This window comes from Bombina bombina, chromosome 3 (genome assembly GCF_027579735.1).
Source record: "Bombina bombina isolate aBomBom1 chromosome 3, aBomBom1.pri, whole genome shotgun sequence".
NCBI classification, from domain to species: Eukaryota; Metazoa; Chordata; class Amphibia; order Anura; family Bombinatoridae; genus Bombina; species Bombina bombina.
In genome coordinates this window covers 842,634,656-842,657,296 of record NC_069501.1, presented here as the reverse complement: position 1 = coordinate 842,657,296, position 22,641 = coordinate 842,634,656, and the positions used below count along the sequence as shown (strand labels likewise).

General features: G+C 37.1%; 1 protein-coding gene across 1 annotated transcript; it reads right to left on the bottom strand.

Moving 5' to 3' along the window:
• Positions 1-1,296: 1,296 nt before the first annotated feature.
• Positions 1,297-21,507, bottom strand: LOC128652542 (ileal sodium/bile acid cotransporter-like). Its single transcript, XM_053705472.1, has 6 exons — positions 21,098-21,507; positions 19,439-19,557; positions 5,936-6,024; positions 5,518-5,693; positions 3,958-4,115; positions 1,297-1,457 (listed from the first exon to the last, which is right to left on the bottom strand). The coding sequence occupies exons 1-6, from the start codon at positions 21,505-21,507 to the stop codon at positions 1,297-1,299; spliced, it is 1,113 nt and encodes a 370-aa protein (XP_053561447.1).
• Between the last annotated feature and the right edge of the window lie 1,134 nt (positions 21,508-22,641).

Below are 22,641 nucleotides of genomic sequence, written 5' to 3'. Positions count from 1 at the left end.
TGAGAAAGCAAGAAGAAAAGACACCCCCCCCCCTCCCCTGCATATGAAAAAAATATGACACAAACAGGAAGAAGCAGGAATCTGAAGACTTCCGTCTACATCTGATACTGATACATCTGAGGCTTGGTTAGGAGTCTGAAAATCATCACAATGTTATCAAAAAATAAGCAAAACTATACATTGTTACAAAAAACACTCCCAGATGCGCTATATAAATGGATCATCTACAAAAGATTTATGCAAAGAAAAATCTAGTGTACAATGTCCGTTTTAAGTGACATGGAAGTCAAACATTAAACTTTTATGATGGAGTGTACAATTTTTCAAAATGATAATTGACTTCTATTATATTCCTCTTTCTCTTGGCCTTGGCCTTTAATATTATTACAAATGCTGTAGCCAAAACTGTTGCCTACCTAGGTATGCTAAATAAAATAAGTACATTTGATTATATCAGTAAATTGATTTTGTTTAATGTTACACTTCTATTTCCGTTTAATTAAGACAGGAAAACTAAAATGTACTTAAAAAAAATGTACTTTTTAAAAAGAACAAAGGAGCAAACTTGACTAGTATTAGTGATAAAATAATTAAATGTTTAATAGACTAATAACATAAATTAAATTCAAATACACTTTCTTACAATATTTACATAATAAGTAGAAGATAAGCTTGTTTTTTTTTCTTTGTATATTAAAGACAAATAAAGTTACAAAAAGTTAAAGGCAATAATGCCTTAGAACATTTTCTTATTGCCCTGTTATTTGCCTATACCTATGTTTTGAACCAGAGCAAGAGTGTTAAGCACAATATTAAAGGGACACTACACTGTACAATGTGTTTCAAATTACGTTATAAATTCTGCAGAGTATACAATGTATGTACAATTTATGTCTTTTTTTGTATTTTAAATATCTGATTTTTTCATTAAATCCATTACCTTGTGTTCTCAAAGACACACCTATTTAAATAGACCAAATACCTAATAGTTAGGTTTTGAAATGCTAATTATGGCTGTATATTGGGTTTATTCAACTGGTAAAATCAGCTATTTTAAATGACATGATAAAATGTCCCTTTAAAGTTAGCTCCAGAATAGCAATTCACTGTCAATCTTGATGGCTTTAACTGTGAGCTTAACACATTTGTGCATTTCCTTAAAGCAGCATTATATCCCTTTAACAAAATATACTGGTTTTGATAATTGATATGTAGTACATGTCATTAGGCAGAACATAAATTGCCACCAACTGATCCTTTTTTGTCCTGTAAAAGTTTAAGAGGTCAATGGTTAGTTCAGGAATTTGCAGTGATGTCTCCATTGCTAGCGCTAGGTTTCTCATCAATTTCAAACCCTCCATTTGTATTTTCGTATGATGAGTCAGGTTTGTTTTCTTCTATTTCTTTTATGTCATCTTCTGATTTTTTCCCATAGTATCTTAAGTATAGTTGGTATCCTGTGCAAAAAGTATTTTTTGTTAGAGAAAAAAAGATTTACAGTTAACCAGTTATACACAATACAAATCCTATCTATCTCTATCTATCTATCTGTCCATATCTATCTATCTATCTATCTATCAGTCTGTATTCCCGTCTGTCTATCTAATCTGTTATCACAGACCATTTTGATTTGAAAAGAGCATTGATCATTTTATGAGTTTTGATTTGTATTTGAATATCTCATTCTTGACCAATTATTTGAACTATAGACACTATATGGCAAAAAAAGTATGTGGACACCCCTACTAATGATTGAGTTCAGATGTTCCAGTCACACTCATTACTAACATATGCATAATATCTACCACACAGCCATAAGTCCCCATACACAAATATTGGCAATAAAATGGGTCATACTGAGAAAATCAGGGACTTTAAACATGGCACTGTCATAGGATGTCACCCTATGGTTTGGGAAATTTCTACAATCTGTCTTGGCCAACTGTAACTGCTATTATTGTGAAGTAGAAGTGCATAGGAGCAACATCCCCACCACACAGTGGTAAACCATACAAACTGCTGCCAAGTACTGAAGCATGTAGGCCATAAAATAGCCTATCCTCTGTTGTATCACTCTCTACATAGACTGTCTCTGCAGGCAACATCAGCACAAAAACTGTGCATCAGGAGCTTCATGAAATTGGTTTTCATGGCCAATCAACTGTACACCAGCCTCACATCAACACTGCTTCTGCATTCTGGAGCAGTGGAATTGTGTCCTCTGGAGTGATTATGCCACTGTCTGGCGGTCCGATTGAAGAATATGGGTGTGATGGATGCCAGGAGGACACTACATACTGGATTGCGTAGTGCCTACTGTAAAGTTGGGTGGAGGAGGCATAATGGTCTGTGGTTGTTTTTTCAGGGTTTGGGTTAGGCCCCTTAGTCAAGGGTCATCTTAATGCTACAGTATACAAAGGCATTTTCGACAATTGGACGCTCGCAACTTTGTAGCAATAGTTTGGAATGGAATGTCCAGCAAGCTCACAACAAGGTCTGGTGTCCACATACTTTTGGTCATGTAATTTATATTTTTCTTGGATCATTCATAAATATATTTCCCTTTCTTGATCAGTCCAAAATAAATTTGCTATTTGCATTAACTAGTGTAGAGGAAGACACAAGAGAATAGCCACACATTCTGGATATATGTAAAAAAAAAACATTTATGTAAAATGTAGATAGATGCAAATATTTGAACACTGCCCATGGATACTTTGCACAACTGTGCTGTTCTTATTTACTCCCCAACAAAGGCACCATGCACATTACTTGAGAAAAAGCATACTACATGCTTGGTGACCCAAAGCAACAGACTGCAACTGGGCAGGTTTGGGGTAAATTAAGTTTAGTGGCTGAAACAGAAACTTTAGGGCCAGCTGACTAAGACTTGTATATGATATGGCTATAGGGTGACAGAGGAGCTATAGGGAACAAGGGTCTGATCTGATGTGGATATGTGACTAACATAATGGTTGCCGAGCCACGAGTCCAATGTAATGTTCAGTCTCTATTTTTCTTATAAAAAAAAAATAAGGCTGGCACACATGGTCACATTATAGTAGAAAAGAAGAGGCGGATCCATCCAATACTTCCAAACACTGTGAATTTATTGTAGCAAATTTCTTTCACAAACAATTGTTGCAAAAAACTTCAGAGACACACACTTAAAACCATAGGAGCTGATGTGAGGTCCGGTTTCAGTCTTACATGTTTCGGCAGATCCTGAACGCTTTAATCATTGTTCTCTGATTAAGGCGGTCAGGATCTGCTGAAACATGTAAGACTGAAACCGGACATCACATCAGCTCCTATGGTTTTAAGTGTGTGTCTCTGAAGTTTTTTGCAACAATTGTTTGTGAAAGAAATTTGCTACAATAAATTCACAGTGTTTGGAAGTATTGGATGGATCCGCCTCTTCTTTTCTACTTCATGTAACTTGCAAACAGGAAGGAGTTTGCTCTCAGGATCACATCCCAAATTGGAAGGCAGCATCAGGTGCAGCTGTGACCAGGCGAGCTGTGAAATTTGGGACGCAATAGGAACCGCGACTGTGGAGGTTGCAAGCGGACACTCTACACCAGGTAAGACCTCTTCCTTCTGCTTTGAAAGGAGTCAGATCCGGGAGGACAGACCAAGTGAGGCTGCCGCATGAAGAGCGGGGTGAGTGAGAGTGCATCTAACCGCATTTAGCAACCTGTACCTGTAGTTCATATTAAGCTTGCTATATAAAGGGGAATAACACACTGCAACTTATGTTATTGTGGCTAAGGGACTAAAGACATTGCACAGGGCAAACCTGGTTTTGCCATTTTTTCAGAAAAATGGTCACATTATAGTATTTCTTTGGCACAGCACTCATGAAAAACTGCCAGCCCCTGCTCTAGTTATTCATAATGTAACATATCAACCAACACAATGGATTTAAAGATGTTACCTTTTACCATTATTACTTACCTAATAATAGTACAAACACAAATACAAGCTGGAAAATACTGTAGATTAGTGGAAATGTGAACATCAAGTTAAGTTGTTCAGGAGTAAACGAAAGTTGTACTATGGTAGTACAGAGCTGTGTGTTTTGCATGCCAGTTTCCAGTGCCACCGTACGACACCTAGATATAGAATAAAGCATAGTCTCTTTTTTTGGAATCAGTGCAATTTATGTACTTGCAAATTATTGTTCTATTTTGTTAAGCAAAATGATTTAAAATCAACCATTTCTGTATTCTTCATTGTAAGTTTCACATAACAGTTTAAAAGATCAAAGATTCAATTATAAGTCTTATTTTTAAAATAGTTATAAATATGTAGAGATACAACTAATTTGACTGAATATAAAAGCAGTGATTAGCTGTTAACCTCAAACTTTATATTTAAAGGGTCAGTAAACACCTTGCTATTTTAATATAAAGGGACAGATTTATTATCCTGCTCATGTCCGCCACACATTGATAAATGCGGACAGCATATGCTGACGGCATTTTTCATTACACAAGCAGTTCTGGTGAACTGCTTTTGCAATGCCGCCCCCTGCAGATTTGCGGCTGCTAGCAGGGGGTGCCAATCAACCCAATCGTATATGACCTCAGTAGCGGTGGACGAGTTAAGGAGCAGCGGTCTAAAGGCTCACGCGGAAACAGATGCATAAAGATGCATTTAGCCATTAATAAATCAGCCCCATAATGTTTAGTTATTTGTAATAATATAACTTTACAATATACAGTAATTTATTTTATTAGCTCTGAAAATTGAGGATTTTCGAAATGTTATAACTTAAAATCTCTGCTGCCTTTTCAAGACTAAGCATGCTACATATATTTCCCAAATAGGCTTCAATTGATAACAACTGCAGAACAATGTACTTTATACTATTATTATGACTGTGGCTAACCTTTTTGTTTGCACACTAAAGCCAAAACTAGTTCCTCTAAACTGTGTGTGTTTGTGTGTGTGGCGGGGCTATTGAAAACAATTGGAGTAAAAATTGTTTTAACTTGGTTTATATGTTATTCTATAGGAAGACAACAGAAATGTCTTGTTATTACAAGATGTTTACTGTCCCCTTTAAGGCTTGACTTACTGGCTTACAATTGGGTCAATTTTCTTGCCCCTAAACATAAATGTCAGAGAAAGCCAAGTGTTTTTCTGTAACAAATGCCTCTTATTTTAAATGTGGAAAAGTAGACATTTGTGAATTAGAAGCTTTAAATATGGGTTAAACTGTGTTTCAATTAATAATTAAAGCAAATGCAAAATACAAAGATTATTTCCATAAAGAACTTGTTTGAGTAAATGTTTAATTTGTCACCTACATAAACCAAAAGCCTGCACTATTTTAGGTGCAAAAAGAGAACTTAAAATCTTACATTACCAATATAATAGGATATAATGGCATTATACAGTTCTTGAAGGTACATTTTTACATACCTTCCATCCCTGTATACAACTATACATGCTCTTTTAATTTGTTATGTTATTTAATGTATACTCTTTATTTGTAAGTGCAATGTATACCTTCTCCAGGATTGGTTAGATAACCAGGCCAAGCAAAAGCCCAATGTGTATCCAGCAGCTGGGAAAATTGTGCCTATAATCCATAATTTAGGCGAAGTAGCCCAGGATCCCTTGTATAGAACACCACCAATCACAGCTATAATAATGATGAGAATGCCTCCAGTAATTGAACCAACCTATACAGGAGAACAAAGCACTTAAGTGGTTGCTATAATATATATATATATATATATATATATATATATATATATATATATATATATATATATATATATATATACAGTAGATATAAATATATATATATATACACACACACTTGAATAATACATATGAATTGAATATATGACTGAATAGATGACTGGAAAGATATTTTGTCTATAGTTAGAAGACTGGGAAAAGTTGGAAAATATGCTCTCACCTTGAGAATTTTCTTTGCTTGTTTAGGCCATTTATGATTTACAAACATCCCAATTCCAACTGGTACCACAAGAGTTACTAGCGATATTCCTGAAAGAGACATTGCATTTTTTAGTATGAGAGGCTAAAGGGATGCTAAATTGGCCATAAATACATTTTTCTTTCATGTAATTAGCAAGAGTCCATGAGCTAGTGACGTATGGGATATACATTCCTACCAGAAGGGGCAAAGTTTCCCAAACCTCAAAATGCCTATAAATACACCCCTCACCACACCCACAAATCAGTTTTTACAAACTTTGCCTCCTGTGGAGGTGGTGAAGTAAGTTTGTGCTAGATTCTACGTTGATATGCGCTCCGCAGCAGGTTGGAGCCCGGTTTTCCTCTCAGCGTGCAGTGAATGTCAGAGGGATGTGAGGAGAGTATTGCCTATTTGAATTCAATGATCTCCTTCTACGGGGTCTATTTCATAGGTTCTCTGTTATCGGTCGTAGAGATTCATCTCTTACCTCCCTTTTCAGATCGACGATATACTCTTATATATACCATTACCTCTACTGATTCTTGTTTCAGTGCTGGTTTGGCTTTCTACTACATGTCCTGGGGTAAGTCTTATTTTCTGTGACACTCTAAGCTATGGTTGGGCACTTTTATATAAAGTTCTAAATATATGTATTCAAACATTTATTTGCCTTGACTCAGGATGTTCAACGTTCCTTATTTCAGACAGTCAGTTTCATATTTGGGATAATGCATATGAATAAATCAATTTTTTTCTTACCTTAAAATTTGACTTTTTCCCCTGTGGGCTGTTAGGCTCGCGGGGGCTGAAAATGCTTCATTTTATTGCGTAATTCTTGGCGCTGACTTTTTTGGTGCAATTTTTTTTTTCTGTTTCTGGCGTCATACGTGTCGCCGGAAGTTGCGTCATTTTATGTTTTTTTGCGCCAAAAGTGTCGGCGTTCCGGATGTGGCGTCATTTTTGGCGCCAAAAGCATTTAGGCGCCAAATAATGTGGGCGTCTTTTTTGGCGCTAAAAAATATGGGCGTCACTATTGTCTCCACATTATTTAAGTCTCATTATTTATTGCTTCTGGTTGCTAGAAGCTTGTTCACTGGCATTTTTTCCCATTCCTGAAACTGTCATTTAAGGAATTTGATCAATTTTGCTTTATATGTTGTTTTTTCTATTACATATTGCAAGATGTCCCAGATTGACACTGAGTCAGAAGATACTTCTGGAAAAACGCTGCCTGGTGCTGGATCTACCAAAGTTAAGTGTATCTGCTGTAAACTTGTGGTATCTGTTCCTCCAGCTGTTGTTTGTAATGAATGTCATGACAAACTTGTTAATGCAGATAATATTTCCTTTAGTAATGTTACATTACCTGTTGCTGTTCCGTCAACATCTAATACTCAGAGTGTTCCTGTTAACGTAAGAGATTTTGTTTCTAAATCCATTAAGAAGGCTATGTCTGTTATTCCTCCTTCTAGTAAACGTAAAAGGTCTTTTAAAACTTCTCATTTTTCAGATGAATTTTTAAATGAACATCATCATTCTGATTCTGATATTGGTTCCTCTGGTTCAGAGGATTCTGTCTCAGAGGTTGATGCTGATAAATCTTCATATTTATTCAAAATGGTAACTATAAAGACTATCCTGCCTTTTGTTCAGCAAGGGCATTATATGTCCACAATAGATTTACAGGATGCATATCTGCATATTCCGATTCATCCAGATCACTATCAGTTTCTGAGATTCTCTTTCCTAGACAAGCATTACCAGTTTGTGGCTCTGCCGTTTGGCCTAGCAACAGCTCCAAGAATTTTTACAAAGGTTCTCGGTGCCCTTCTGTCTGTAATCAGAGAACAGGGTATTGTGGTATTTCCTTATTTGGACGATATCTTGGTACTTGCTCAGTCTTCACATTTAGCAGAATCTCATACGAATCGACTTGTGTTGTTTCTTCAAGATCATGGTTGGAGGATCAATTTACCGAAAAGTTCATTGATTCCTCAGACAAGGGTAACCTTTTTAGGTTTCCAGATAGATTCAGTGTCCATGACTCTGTCTCTGACAGACAAGAGATGTCTAAAATTGATCTCAGCTTGTCGAAACCTTCAATCACAATCATTCCCTTCGGTAGCCTTATGCATGGAAATTCTAGGTCTTATGATTGCTGCATCGGACACAAAGATATCTCAACTAATATCTTTAAAACCGTTTGTACGACACTCTCTGACGTGGTGGACAGATCACCATCGTTTAGTTCAGGGGGCTTCTTTTGTTCTTCCGACCTGGACTGTAATTTCAACAGATGCAAGTCTGACAGGTTGGGGAGCTGTTTGGGGGTCTCTGACAGCACAAGGGGTTTGGGAATCTCAGGAGGTGAGATTACCAATCAATATTTTGGAACTCCGTGCAATTTACAGAGCTCTTCAGTCATGGCCTCTTCTAAAGAGAGAATCGTTCATTTGTTTTCAGACAGACAATGTCACAACTGTGGCATACATCAATCATCAAGGAGGGACTCACAGTCCTCTGGCTATGAAAGAAGTATCTCGAATACTGGTATGGGCAGAATCCAGCTCCTGTCTAGTTTCTGCGGTTCATATCCCAGGTATAGACAATTGGGAAGCGGATTATCTCAGTCGCCAAACGTTACATCCGGGCGAATGGTCTCTTCACCCAGAGGTATTTCTTCAGATTGTTCAAATGTGGGGACTTCCAGAAATAGATCTGATGGCTTCTCATCTAACCAAGAAACTTCCCAGGTATCTGTCCAGATCCAGGGATCCTCAAGCGGAAGCAGTGGATGCATTGTCACTTCCTTGGAAGTATCATCCTGCCTATATCTTTCCGCCTCTAGTTCTTCTTCCAAGAGTAATCTCCAAGATTCTGAAGGAATGCACGTTTGTTCTGCTGGTGGCTCCAGCATGGCCTCACAGGTTTTGGTATGCGGATCTTGTCCGGATGGCCTCTTGTCAACCGTGGACTCTTCCGTTAAGACCAGACCTTCTGTCGCAAGGTCCTTTTTTCCATCAGGATCTCAAATCCTTAAATTTAAAGGTATGGAGATTGAACGCTTGATTCTTAGTCAAAGAGGTTTCTCTGACTCTGTGATTAATACTATGTTACAGGCTCGTAAATCTGTATCTAGGAAGATATATTATAGAGTCTGGAGGACTTACATTTCTTGGTGTCTTTCTCATCATTTTTCCTGGCATTCTTTTAGAATTCCGAGAATTTTACAGTTTCTTCAGGATGGTTTGGATAAAGGTTTGTCTGCAAGTTCCTTGAAAGGACAAATCTCTGCTCTTTCTGTTCTTTTTCACAGAAAGATTGCTAATCTTCCTGATATTCATTGTTTTGTACAAGCTTTGGTTCGTATAAAACCTGTCATTAAGTCAATTTCTCCTCCTTGGAGTTTGAATTTGGTTCTGGGGGCTCTTCAGGCTCCTCCGTTTGAACCTATGCATTCATTGGACATTAAATTACTTTCTTGGAAAGTTTTGTTTCTTTTGGCCATCTCTTCTGCTAGAAGAGTTTCTGAATTATCTGCTCTTTCTTGTGAGTCTCCTTTTCTGATTTTTCATCAGGATAAGGCGGTGTTGCGAACTTCTTTTAAATTTTTACCTAAGGTTGTGAATTCTAACAACATTAGTAGAGAAATTGTGGTTCCTTCATTATGTCCTAATCCTAAGAATTCTAAGGAGAGATCATTGCATTCTTTGGATGTAGTTAGAGCTTTGAAATATTATGTTGACGCTACTAAGAATTTCCGAAAGACTTCTAGTCTATTTGTTACCTTTTCCGGTTCTAGGAAAGGTCAGAAGGCTTCTGCCATTTCTTTGGCATCTTGGTTGAAATCTTTAATTCATCATGCTTATGTCGAGTCGGGTAAAACTCCGCCTCAAAGGATTACAGCTCATTCTACTAGGTCAGTTTCTACTTCCTGGGCGTTTAGGAATGAAGCTTCGGTTGATCAGATTTGCAAAGCAGCAACTTGGTCTTCTTTGCATACTTTTACTAAATTCTACCATTTTGATGTGTTTTCTTCTTCTGAAGCAGTTTTTGGTAGAAAAGTACTTCAGGCAGCTGTTTCAGTTTGATTCTTCTGTTTATAATTTCAGTTTTTTTCATTATAAGATTTAAACTTTATTTTGGGTGTGGATTATTTTCAGCGGAATTGGCTGTCTTTATTTTATCCCTTCCTCTCTGGTGACTCTTGCGTGGAAGATCCACATCTTGGGTAGTCATTATCCCATACGTCACTAGCTCATGGACTCTTGCTAATTACATGAAAGAAAACATAATTTATGTAAGAACTTACCTGATAAATTCATTTCTTTCATATTAGCAAGAGTCCATGAGGCCCACCCTTTTTGTGGTGGTTATGATTTTTTTGTATAAAGCACAATTATTCCAATTCCTTATTTTTTATGCTTTCGCACTTTTGTCTTATCACCCCACTTCTTGGCTATGCGTTAAACTGATTTGTGGGTGTGGTGAGGGGTGTATTTATAGGCATTTTGAGGTTTGGGAAACTTTTCCCCTCCTGGTAGGAATGTATATCCCATACATCACTAGCTCATGGACTCTTGCTAATATGAAAGAAATGAATTTATCAGGTAAGTTCTAACATAAATTATGTTTTTCCAGAAACAGAATGTTTGTTTCATGGGTATATTTTGCTTTTATCTTGAACCACCAATGGTAATGAAGGTCACTTCAGTGAGGAGGAAGAATGATGCCCTTATTTATATTTTTATCTATCATCCCATCCATTACTTGTAGGTTTACTATTATAAAACTGCTCTGAAGTACACCTGCATCTCCCACTGCTAAGTCATTCCCTCGTTTTCCTTCTTCTACTGCTTACATTTCTCTGAGATTGTTATTTTGTTTTTCACTCCAAAAACATTCTCATACTCAAACATTCAGCATACTGCCCTAGTCTGTGAGCTTTCACACTTTTTTCCTAATGTCTCAGATTTTAGATTATAAACTGAGAATGTTTTCGATATAATTCTAGACTTTTTTTTATATAAAGATATACTTACTGCTGCTCCTTTCCTTTTGTTCCAACATTTGTCTAAATATTTAATTTAATTCTCTTACAGCTAGATTACGAGTTTTGTGTTATGGCTTTTAACTCTAAAATGTAATTTCAGTGTAATGGCCAGTAACGCATATTACGAGTCGTGTCGGTATAGCTGTAGCGCAAGCATTTTAGCCTGTAATGCAATGTCCATTCCGCAAAAATTATGTTTTTGTCTGGGATTTTCATAGCTCCGGTATTACAGGTTGTGCGGTGACACTAAAATGCTTGCGTTACAGCCTATACCGAAAGATCCTTACCGCCATCTGAAAGCAGTAGTTATGAGTTTTAAGCCACAAAAATGTTTCACAAAACTCATAACTAAAGTGTTAAAAAAGTACACTAACACCCATAAACTACCTGTTAACCTCTAAACCGCCACCCTCCCGCATCACAAACACTATATTAAACCTATTAACCTCTAATCTGCCGCCCAACCACATTGCAACTATTAAATAAATTTATTAACCCCTTAACGACCAAGGACGTGCCAGGCATGTCCTCCATTGGAGGTCACTTAACGACCAAGGGCATGCCTGGCACGTTCTCTGGTGTTTGAAGCTCTGGAAGCAATCCTGATTGCTTCCAGCAGCTTCTAAGGTATTGCAGTGATGCCTCAATATTGATAGCGATGGTGCCGATCGTTGGTGGGTGGGAGCAGCTACAGGGAGGCGGGTGGGCGGTCCATTGCTGGCAATCTTCCGGCCAGCAGTCGGAAAAGATCGCCGGGTGTGCGCGTGTGCAGGTGCGCACCCGCGATCTGGCTTTACAAATTCAAAGTGGTGGGACAAGGTGGTGGGTTGGAGAGTAGGGGGGAAATAATTTCTAAATAGATCTAGGAGGGGGAGGGGGTAGGTTATGCAGGGGGGGGGCAGCTACACTACAGCAAAAAGTGGTTATTTAAAAAAAACAAAAACCCCCCACACATTTAAGTGCAAAGTGGACACTGGCAGACAGCTGCCAGTACCCAAAATGGTGGGGAATAGTTAGTGGGGGGAGGGTTAGAGAGCTCTTTGGGTGGGATCAATGAGGTTGGGGGCTAAGGAGACATTATACACAGCAGAATATATAAAAAAAAAAAAAATGAAAGAAAAAATGAAAAAAAGCCTTTTATTTTAGTACTGGCAAACTTTGTGCCAGTACTTAAGAGAGCGGGGACAATTGTGGGGAGGGATGAGAGCTGTTTGAGAGGGATCATGGGGTGGGATGTGTCAGGTGGGAGGCTGATCTCTACACTAAAGCTAAAATTAACTCTTCAAGCTCCCTACAAGCTACCTAATTAACCCCGTCACTGCTGGGCATATTACAAGGGTGGTGCATACTTGTTATATGGTGAGAAACCCAAAGTTAGTGAAAAAGTGAACTTTTTTTTTTATTTGATTGAATTTGGCAGTGAAATGGTGGCATGAAATATATCAAAATGGGCCTAGATCAATACTTTAGGTTGTCTACTACACTACGCTAAAGCTAAAATTAACCCTACATGCTCCCTACAAGCTACCTAATTAACCTCTTCACTGCTGGGCATAATACAAGTATGGTGCACAGCAGCATTTAGCGGCCTTCTTATTACCAAAAAGTAATGCCACAGCCATAAATGTCTGCTATTTCTGAACAAAGGGTATCCGAGAGAAGCATTTACAACCATTTGTGCCATAATTGCACAAGTTGTTTGTAAACGTTTGTGAAAAAGTGAACAATTTTTTTATTTGATCGCATTTGGCGGTGAAATGGTGGCATGAAATATACCAAAATGGGCCTAAATCAATACTTTTGGTTGTCTTATAAAAAAAATATATATACATGTCAACGGATATTCAGGGATTCCTGACAGATATCAATGTTCCAATGTAACTATCGCTAATTTTGAAAAAAAGTGGTTTTGAAATAGTAAAGTGCTACTTGTATTTATTGCCCTATAACTTGCAAAAAAAGCAAAGAACATGTAAACATTGGGTATTTCTAAACTCAGGACAAAATTTAGAAACTATTTAGCATGGATGTTTTTTGGTGGTTGTAGATGTGTAACAGATTTTGCGGCTCAAAGTTAGAAAAAGTGTTTTTTTTTTCCATTTTTTCATGATATTTTATAGATTTTTTTTATAGTAAATTATAAGATATAATGAAAATAATGTTATCTTTAGAAATTCCATTCAATGGCGAGAAAAACGGTATATAATATGTGTGGGTACAGTAAATGAGTAAGAGGACAATTACAGCTAAACACAAACACAGCAGAAATGTAAAAATAGCCTTGGTCTCAAACGGTCAGAAAATGGAAAAGTGCTGTGGGCACTAAGGGGTCAAACTCTAATGTGATGCTCCCGACATAGCTGACACTAATAAAAATGATTAACTCCTATTCCGGCGCTCCCTGACATCACCGGCACTATAATAAAGTTATTAACCTCTATTCCACCGCTCCTCAACATCGCCGCCACTATAATAAAGCTATTAAACCCTAATCTGCCACTCCCCGACATCACCGCCACTATAATAAAGTTATTAACCCCTATTCCACCACTCCCCAACATCGCCGCCACTATAATAAAGCTATTAAACCCTAATCCGCCACTCCTCGACATCACCGCCACTATAATAAAGTTATTAACCCCTATTCCACCGCTCCCAACATCGCCGACACTATAATAAAGTGTTTAACCCCTCAACCTCTAGACTCCCACATCTCTGCAACTAAATAAACCTATTAACCCCTAAACCTATGGACTCCCACATCTCCACCACTAAATAAATCTTTTAACCCCTAAACTGCCAGCCCTCCACATTGCAAAACACTAAATTAAACTTCTAACCCCTAAACCTAACACCCCCTAACTTTAAATAAAAATTACAATATAACTATATTTAAATAAATAAAAACTTACCTGTGAAATAAAAATAAACCTAACATTAAACTAACCTTACTATTCTAATAAAATAAAAAATACTACCAATTAAAACATCGAAATTACAAATTAAAAAAAACCTAACACTACGAGAAAAATAAAAAAATCTAAAATTACAAAAAATAAAAAACAGTCGCCTAGATTTAGAGTTCTGCGTTAGCCGTCAAAACCAGTGTTAAGGGGTCCTAACGCTGCTTTTTACCGCCCGCTGGTATTTACAGTCAGTCAGGAAAGGGTCTAATGCTCACTTTCCAGCCGTGACTTTTCCATACTGCAGATCCCCTTACGCCAACTGCGTATCCTATCTTTTCAATGGGATCTTCCTAATGCCGGTATTTAGAGTCTTGGCTGAAGTGAGCGGTAGACCCTCTACCGACAAGACTCCTACCGCAGAAAAAAGTCAGTAGTTAAGAGCTTTATGGGCTAACGCAGGTTTATAAAGCTCTTAACTTCTGTGCTCTAAAGTACACTAACACCCATAAACTACCTATGTACCCCTAAACCGAGGCCCCCCCACATCGCCGCCACTCGAATAAATTTTTTTAACCTCTAATCTGCCGACAGGACACAGCCGCCACCTACATTATCCCTATGTACCCCTAATCTGCTGCCCCTTACATCGCCAACACCTACATAATATTTATTAACCCCTAATCTGCCCCCCCAACGTCGCCGCTACCTTACCTACAGTTATTAACCCCTAATCTGCCGACCGGACCTCGCCGCCACTATAATAAATGTATTAACCCTTAAACCGCCTCACTCCCGCCTCGCAAACTCTATAATAAATTTTATTAACCCCTAATCTGCCCTCCCTAACATCTGCGACACCTAACTTCAAGTATTAACCCCTAATCTGCCGACCGGACCTCGCCGCTACTCTAATAAATGTATTAACCCCTAAAGCTAAGTCTAACCCTAACCCTAACACCCCCCTAAATTAAATATAATTTTATTCTAACAAAATAAATTAAATCTTATTAAAAAAAATAATCCTAGTTAAAGCTAAATACTTACCTGTAAAATAAACCCTAATATAGCTACAATATAACGAATAATTACATTGTAGCTATTTTAGGATTTATATTTATTTTACAGGCAACTTTGTATTTATTTTAACCAGGTACAATAGCTATTAAATAGTTATTTACTATTTAATAGCTACCTAGTTAAAATAATTACAAAATTACCTGTAAAATAAATCCTAACCTAAGTTACAATTAAAACTAACACTACACTATCAATAAATTAATTAACTAAACTACCTACAATTACCTACAATTAAATCAACTAAACTAAATTACAAAAAAAACAAACACTAAATTACAAAAAAATAAAAAAAGATTACAAGAATTTTAAACTAATTACACCTACTCTAAGCCCCCTAAAAAATAACAAAGCCCCCAAAATAAAAAAAAATGCCCTACCCTAATCTAAAATAAAAAGTTAACAGCTCTATTACCTTACCAGCCCTTAAAAGGGCTTTTTTCGGGGTATGCCCCAAAGAAATCAGCTCTTTTGCCTGTAAAAAAAACATACAATACCCCCCCAACATTACAACCCACCACCCACATACCCCTAATCTAACCCACCCAAACCCCTCTTAAAAAACCTAACACTAAGCCCCTGAAGATCTTCCTACCTTGTCTTCACCCAGCCGGGTACCATCCGATCCATTCAGAAGAGGGTCCGAAGTGTTCATCCTATCTGGGCAGAAGAGGTCCTCCAGAGGGTCCGAAGTCTTCATCCTATCCGGCCAGAAGAGGTCCTCCAGAGGGTCGGAAGTCTTCATCCAGGCAGCATCTTCTATCTTCTTCCATCCGGAGTGGAGCGGGTCCATCTTGAAGCAGCCGGCGCGGATCAGCCAATAGAATGCAAGCTCAATCTGATTGGCTGATTGGATCAGCCAATCCGATTGAATTTGAATCTGATTGGCTGATTCAATCAGCCAATCAGATTTTTCCTACCTTAATTCCGATTGGCTGATAGAATCCTATCAGCCAATCGGAATTCGAGGGACGCCATCTTGGATGACGTCATTTAAAGGAACCTTCATTCGGTGTTAGGACGTCGTTAGAAGAGGATGGATCCGCGCCGGCTGCTTCAAGATGGACCCGCTCCGCTCCGGATGGAAGAAGATAGAAGATGCCGCCTGGATGAAGACTTCGGACCCTCTGGAGGACCTCTTCTGGCCAGATAGGATGAAGACTTCGGACCCTCTTCTGGACGGATCGGATGGTACCTGGCAGGGTGAAGACAAGGTAGGAAGATCTTCAGGGGCTTAGTGTTAGGTTTTTTAAGGGGGGTTGGGTGGGTTAGATTAGGGGTATGTGGGTGGTGGGTTGTAATGTTCGGGGGGTATTGTATGTTTTTTTTACAGGCAAAAGAGCTGATTTCTTTGGGGCATGCCCTGCAAAAAGCCCTTTTAAGGGCTGGTAAGGTAATAGAGCTGTTAACTTTTTATTTTAGATTAGGGTAGGGCATTATTTTATTTTGGGGGGCTTTGTTATTCTTTTAGGGGGCTTAGAGTAGGTGTAATTAGTTTAAAATTCTTGTAATCTTTTTTTATTTTTTTATAATTTAGTGTTTGTTTTTTGTAATTTAGTTTAGGTGATTTAATTGTAGGTAATTGTAGGTAGTTTAGTTAATTAATTTATTGATAGTGTAGTGTTAGTTTTAATTGTAACTTAGGTTAGGATTTATTTTACAGGCAATTTTGTAACTATTTTAACTAGGTAGCTATTAAATAGTAAATAACTATTTAATAGCTATTGTACCTGGTTAAAATAAATACAAAGTTGCCTGTAAAATAAATATAAATCCTAAAATAGCTACAATGTAATTATTCGTTATATTGTAGCTATATTAGGGTTTATTTTACAGGTAAGTATTTAGCTTTAAATAGGATTCATTTTTTAATAAGATTTAATTTATTTAGTTAGAATAAAATTATATTTAACTTAGGGGGGTGTTAGGGTTAGACTTAGCTTTAGGGGTTAATACATTTATTAGAGTAGCGGCGAGGTCCGGTCGGCAGATTAGGGGTTAATACTTGAAGTTTGGTGTCGCAGATGTTAGGGAGGGCAGATTAGGGGTTAATAAAATTTATTATAGGGTTTGCGAGGCAGGAGTGAGCCAGTTTAGGGGTTAATACATTTATTATAGTGGCGGCAAGGTCCGGTTGGCAGATTAGGGGTTAATAAGTGTAGGTAAGGTAGCGGCGACATTGGGGGGGGCAGATTAGGGGTTAATAAATATAATATAGGGGTCGGCGATGTTGTGGGCAACAGATTAGGGGTACATAGGGATAATGTAGGTTGCGGCGGTGTCCGGTGCGGCAGATTAGGGGTTAATAATAATATGCAGGGGTCAGCGATTGCGGGGGCAGCAGATTAGGGGTTAATAAGTGTAAGGTCAGGGGTGTTTAGACTCGGGTACATGTTAGAGTGTTAGGTGCAGACTTAGAAACTGTTTCCCCAAAGGAAACAATGGGGCTGTGTTAGGAGCTGAACGCTGCTTTTTTGCAGGTGTTAGGTTTTTTTTTCAGCCCAAACTGCCCCATTGTTTCTTATGGGTGAATCGTGCACAAGCATGTTTTTCAAGCTAGCCGCTACCGTAAGCAACGCTAGTATTGAGAGTTGAAGTGGCGGTAAATATGCCTTTACGCTCCCTTTTTGGAGCCTAACGCAGCCCTTCAGAGAACTCTAAATACCAGCGTTATTTAAAAGGTGCGGGGGGAAATAACACGCGTAGCTAACGCACCCCTTTGGCCGCAAAAAATCTAGCCGAGTAAGCTTACAAAAAATAATAAACAAAATTATATAAAAAAACACAATTACACCTAATCTAATAGCCCTATAAAAATAAAACACCCCCCAGCCTACAATAAACTACCAATAACCCTTAAAAGCGCCATTTTAGGGCATTGCCCTAAGTTAAACATCTCTTTTACCTGTAAAACACAAAGTCCCCCCAACAGTAAAACCCACCAACCACCAAAATAAAAAAAATAACTCTAAAAAAAACCTAAGCTACCCATTGCCCCTAAAGGGGCATTTGTATGGGCATTGCCCTTAAAAGAGCATTCAGCTCTTTTTCAAAAGCCCAAACCCTAATCTGAAAAAAAAACACCTAACACTAACGCAAGAATATTTACTCACGTTTGCTGAAGTCCGGACATCCAGGCGACGAGAAGTCTTCATCCAGACCGCAACATCTTCATCCATCTTGGGGGCATCTTCTATCTTCATCTCGGTGGCGTGGAATGGATAAGACATCCAGCGCAGAGCATCCTCTTCATACAGTCCCCGTCGTACACTGAAGCTTCAATGCAAAGTAGCCGTTTCATTCCATGATCGCAGGTGTTAGTTTTTTTTTCTGACCCATTGATGTAAAAATATAAATAAATACATATAAAATGCAAGCTGAATGCGTTTTGCATGGATACCTTGCTTCCTCAAGGAGCTTGTATTTTATATGTTCTTAACATTTTAATAAACTGACTTACAAGTTCCAGCTTGGTAAGTCTTTTCAGCCTGCATTATCCTGATTACTGGTGGAAAGCATGCATTGGGCTGTCATTGTGACCGTGAATGAGTTAGCTGGGGAGCTCCTGAGGACCCAGACTACACTATTTTGCACTTTTTGATAAGTGTCAACATATTGTGAGTAGCCTACATGTGGAGGGAGGTTTGACATCTGAGGGGCTCTCACACCCTGAGTTACTATGCCATTGGAGCACCTTCTTTCTTCTTTTTTTCCATGTCTATAGACGCCATTTATTGTTGAAGAGCTGACCATGGCATCATACCCCTTCTCTTTTGGAATCATCACCATCCTAAGGAGTGGCGCCTCTGTTATACTTTAAATCATTGGTGACAGTGGGACTGAGTATTTTTTATTATTTGTAAATTTTAAAATTCTGAAGGAACAGCTCTACATGACCAGAATTCTGAGGGGCTAACGAGAGAGTTACCTGACCCTAGTGTTACCTAAAGGTATTGTGTAATGTATATTGAGTTTTAACTATTGTTTTGAAGATAATATCCTAAAGTACAATAATACACTGCATATTTTGTTCCTACAAATAGTTGCTAACTAGGTGCCGTGTTTCTTTTTTTGGAGTTATAGTTATTACCTGTGAACACCAGAACAGCTGACAAATTCCAATGGCATTTAGTAAATGGAAGATAGCTATTATCATTTATTTATAAGCAGTCTCAACTATTACCTAAAGTGGTTTAAGATCGCAGGCAAAAATATGTTATTGTTATTTTTATTCTCTGAAAGAATAAGTAATACAAACACAATGTAAAAAGCCTTTATAATATGAAAAGACCAGATAAGGGTTGGTGTAAACCACAATTATTTTCTCATGCATTAGATCATTGTTTTTTTCTCTCAAATAAACAAGAGTGGTCTTTATTAGACCATTGTCAATCAAAGCATTTCCATTGGGACATAGACCACAATAAAAGATAACATTTAATATCTTACCTATGCTTTCATATGGAATCACTATGGAATCAGAATCAACCCATTTCTTGGTATAAAGGAAGAGGCACAGAGGCATCATTCCCATGGCAAGTAAGGTTGAACAAGTCGTCATGCTTATGCTGCAAAATAAATCAGCCTAATGAATATTTTGGAAATAAACCTTTATTTTTTAAGTTCAGAAAAAAACTAGGCAGAAAAATAAAATGTGCCTATATCATTTAATAATTATCACTATTCATACTGAATACTTACAAATGAATTGTTCCTCAAATGTTTATAATATTAAGCGCAGTTATTTTTTTATATCTTACTTTTAATTTTGATGTTATAAAATGTTTTGCAGCCATTCGATAGTCTGCCACATTCAAATTCTCCAGAAGTCAACAACTGTTTTGATGTATTAGTGCGAATCATCCAGCTGTATAGTCAGGGTTCAGGTTACAATATATATATACAGTATATCCCTATTTTAGTGCAGTCATATTTGATTTTTAGAAGCTATAACCCAGTGTGCTACATCTGTAAATATTTTACTAAATTAGTAAGTTTTATGGCTACTTTGTGCATATGTGGACAGTTTGTCGTAAGCTACTGCAGACAGTGTTTTTACACAATACCTTCAGTACTTTGATATGCTACATTTCACATTAACTTAAAATGTATTGCCTATGGAAATATATACACAAACATATCTATACTTTTTTAAACTATAGGAAATGTATATACAATTGGGTAATGTGTGGTATTTGAGGGCAAACTTGAAGGGACATGAAACACATTTTTTTTTCCTTTCATGATTCTGATAGATGATGCAGTTTTAAACAACTTTCCAATTTACATCTATTATTTAATTTGCTTCCTTCTCTTGTTATACTTTGCTGAAAGATTTATCTAGGCAAGCTCAGGAGCAGCAAAGAACCTATGTTCTAGCTGCTGATTGGTGGATCCATATATATACCAATTGTCATTAGTTCACCCAAGTGTTCAGTTAGAAACCAGTAGTGCATTGCTGCTCCTTCAACAAATGATACCAAGAGAATGAAACTAATTAGATAATAGAAATAAATTAGAAAGTTGTTTAAAATTGTATTCTCTATCTAAATCATGAAATAATTTTTTTGGGTTTCATGTCACTTTAAATATCAAACCGAACTATTGTGCCATATAAATAAAATATGTCAGGAAAATTTGTTTAACAATTTTTTACCACGAACAAAGTAAAAACTGTCTAAATTGGAAGTAACTAACAGGAAGTGCATGATTATACACGGGTAAGTCCTGGGACTCCACCGCCGCTGTTTACTGTCTGAAAGGAACAATGTCCCACATAAAAGGTTGGTGTATTCAACACAGGAATATACATTATTCAAAAAAACAAAACACTGTAAAACATTTTGAAGATCATCTTTTAGATGGAATAGAGAAATGTTTTAAGTATCATGTCATCATTTTAAATCTGCAAATCCATTTACAATAACAAACTATATAAATGTATACTTGTGATGCCTTGTAAAATTATATGGAGTTCGGCATCTATATATTCTTTAGGTAGATAGGGCATATAATGGAGCAAATCTAATAATTATATGGTTAAGCCTCTCTTGAACATTTATTAAATATTCTTTACTTTTTCATATTAACATGTTTGAGAATTCTTACCTTAAATCCATGTCGCCATCTGCCCAATATGCCAAAATGTTGGAACTAGTTCCTCCTGGACAGCATCCCATGATTAAGACTGCAACAGCTTGAGCAGGATGGATATCGAAGGCAAGAGATAATACAAAGGCTGTAAGAGGCATTATTCCAAACTGACACAGAAAGCCTACTGCTATACCCCAAGGACGTTTTATGTGACCCCAAAACTTTTTTATGTCCACAGTGCAGCCCATGGCAAACATAACCAAAGCCAACATAATTGTAATGACAGTACTTAATACAGTATTAAGAATAGCATTGAAATTATCAATAGGTTGTAAACAAGATGTGCCATTACAAATGATGCTATTTTCATTACATTTGGTAATGGTAGAATTTATGGAACAAGTTGACAACGACTGTAGTTCCATAGTAAATCTCACAGCAAACAATCTAAAAATAAATTGCTATAAAGGTGTTTCCTTCCAACTCAAGTTTTACTCATATAGTGACTCTGCTTCACTGAGTCTTATTTAAATTGTTCAAGATGCAATAAAAAGTTGTAAATCCTTAGATTTGCTAGTTTATGCCCATTACTTCCATCTGGCAACCAACATCACTGAATAAGGATCAAGAGTCAGACCATAACATTCCAAAGATATCATAAATTTTAACTTTTATAGCCTGGGATTAGTCTTACATATTTATAATTATATCAATTCTACGGGTCTCTGACCTTTTTTGTGTATGACGTTTAATCAGCTGTTTACCTTATTGCCTTTAATTTGCATACAACATTTAATTTAAGCTGGTAATAAATTGTATATTTGTGATCAAATTTACACTCAAAAAAATTGTAAACAAGCATTTAAATGAGATGTATAGGCATATAATAAATGTTTTCAGTTATATTATGGAATTTTAACTTCAGAATAAAGTCTTTAAGGTCAATGCCCCAGTAGGTTGCAGTGCAACTTTGCAATATATGTGCCATTAAAACAAATGCTGGTTAGCCTTTATCTTATTCTTATTTCAGCAGGAATGCAGGATTCTGATTGGAGTGTTTGTACTGTACATGCACTTTCTAAACGTGCAGGTAGTTTGTAACCACAACATGCATATAATATTTGATCTTACTACCTTCCTAAGGTATACTTGTGTACACAGATTCAGAGCCCATGTAATACAGGCTTGCTCAGCCAAACTTAAGACGTTAAGAAGCAAGTTGTAGAGTTAAATTACCCCGGCCTGTTTTGACTGGGGTGATTGATAACCTCTGCTTTCAAATAACTGGTTGAGCGAAAGCAGGAGACGGGATTGCAGAAGAGTGTTCTACTGTAATCTATTCTTCTGTTCGCTGATGCTGCATTACTAGTTCTGAATGTTCTCTGCCTGGAAACATTGCAGAATGGGGCCCATTGTATTTTATGATAAGTACCAAGGTATAGTACACTAATGTACACTAAACAATGCATACATTAATAAGCATAATTACCATTATTATCTGTTGTCTTTTACTCTTTTAAGTTATGTTAACATGTTAATTCTACAAATAAATTAAATAA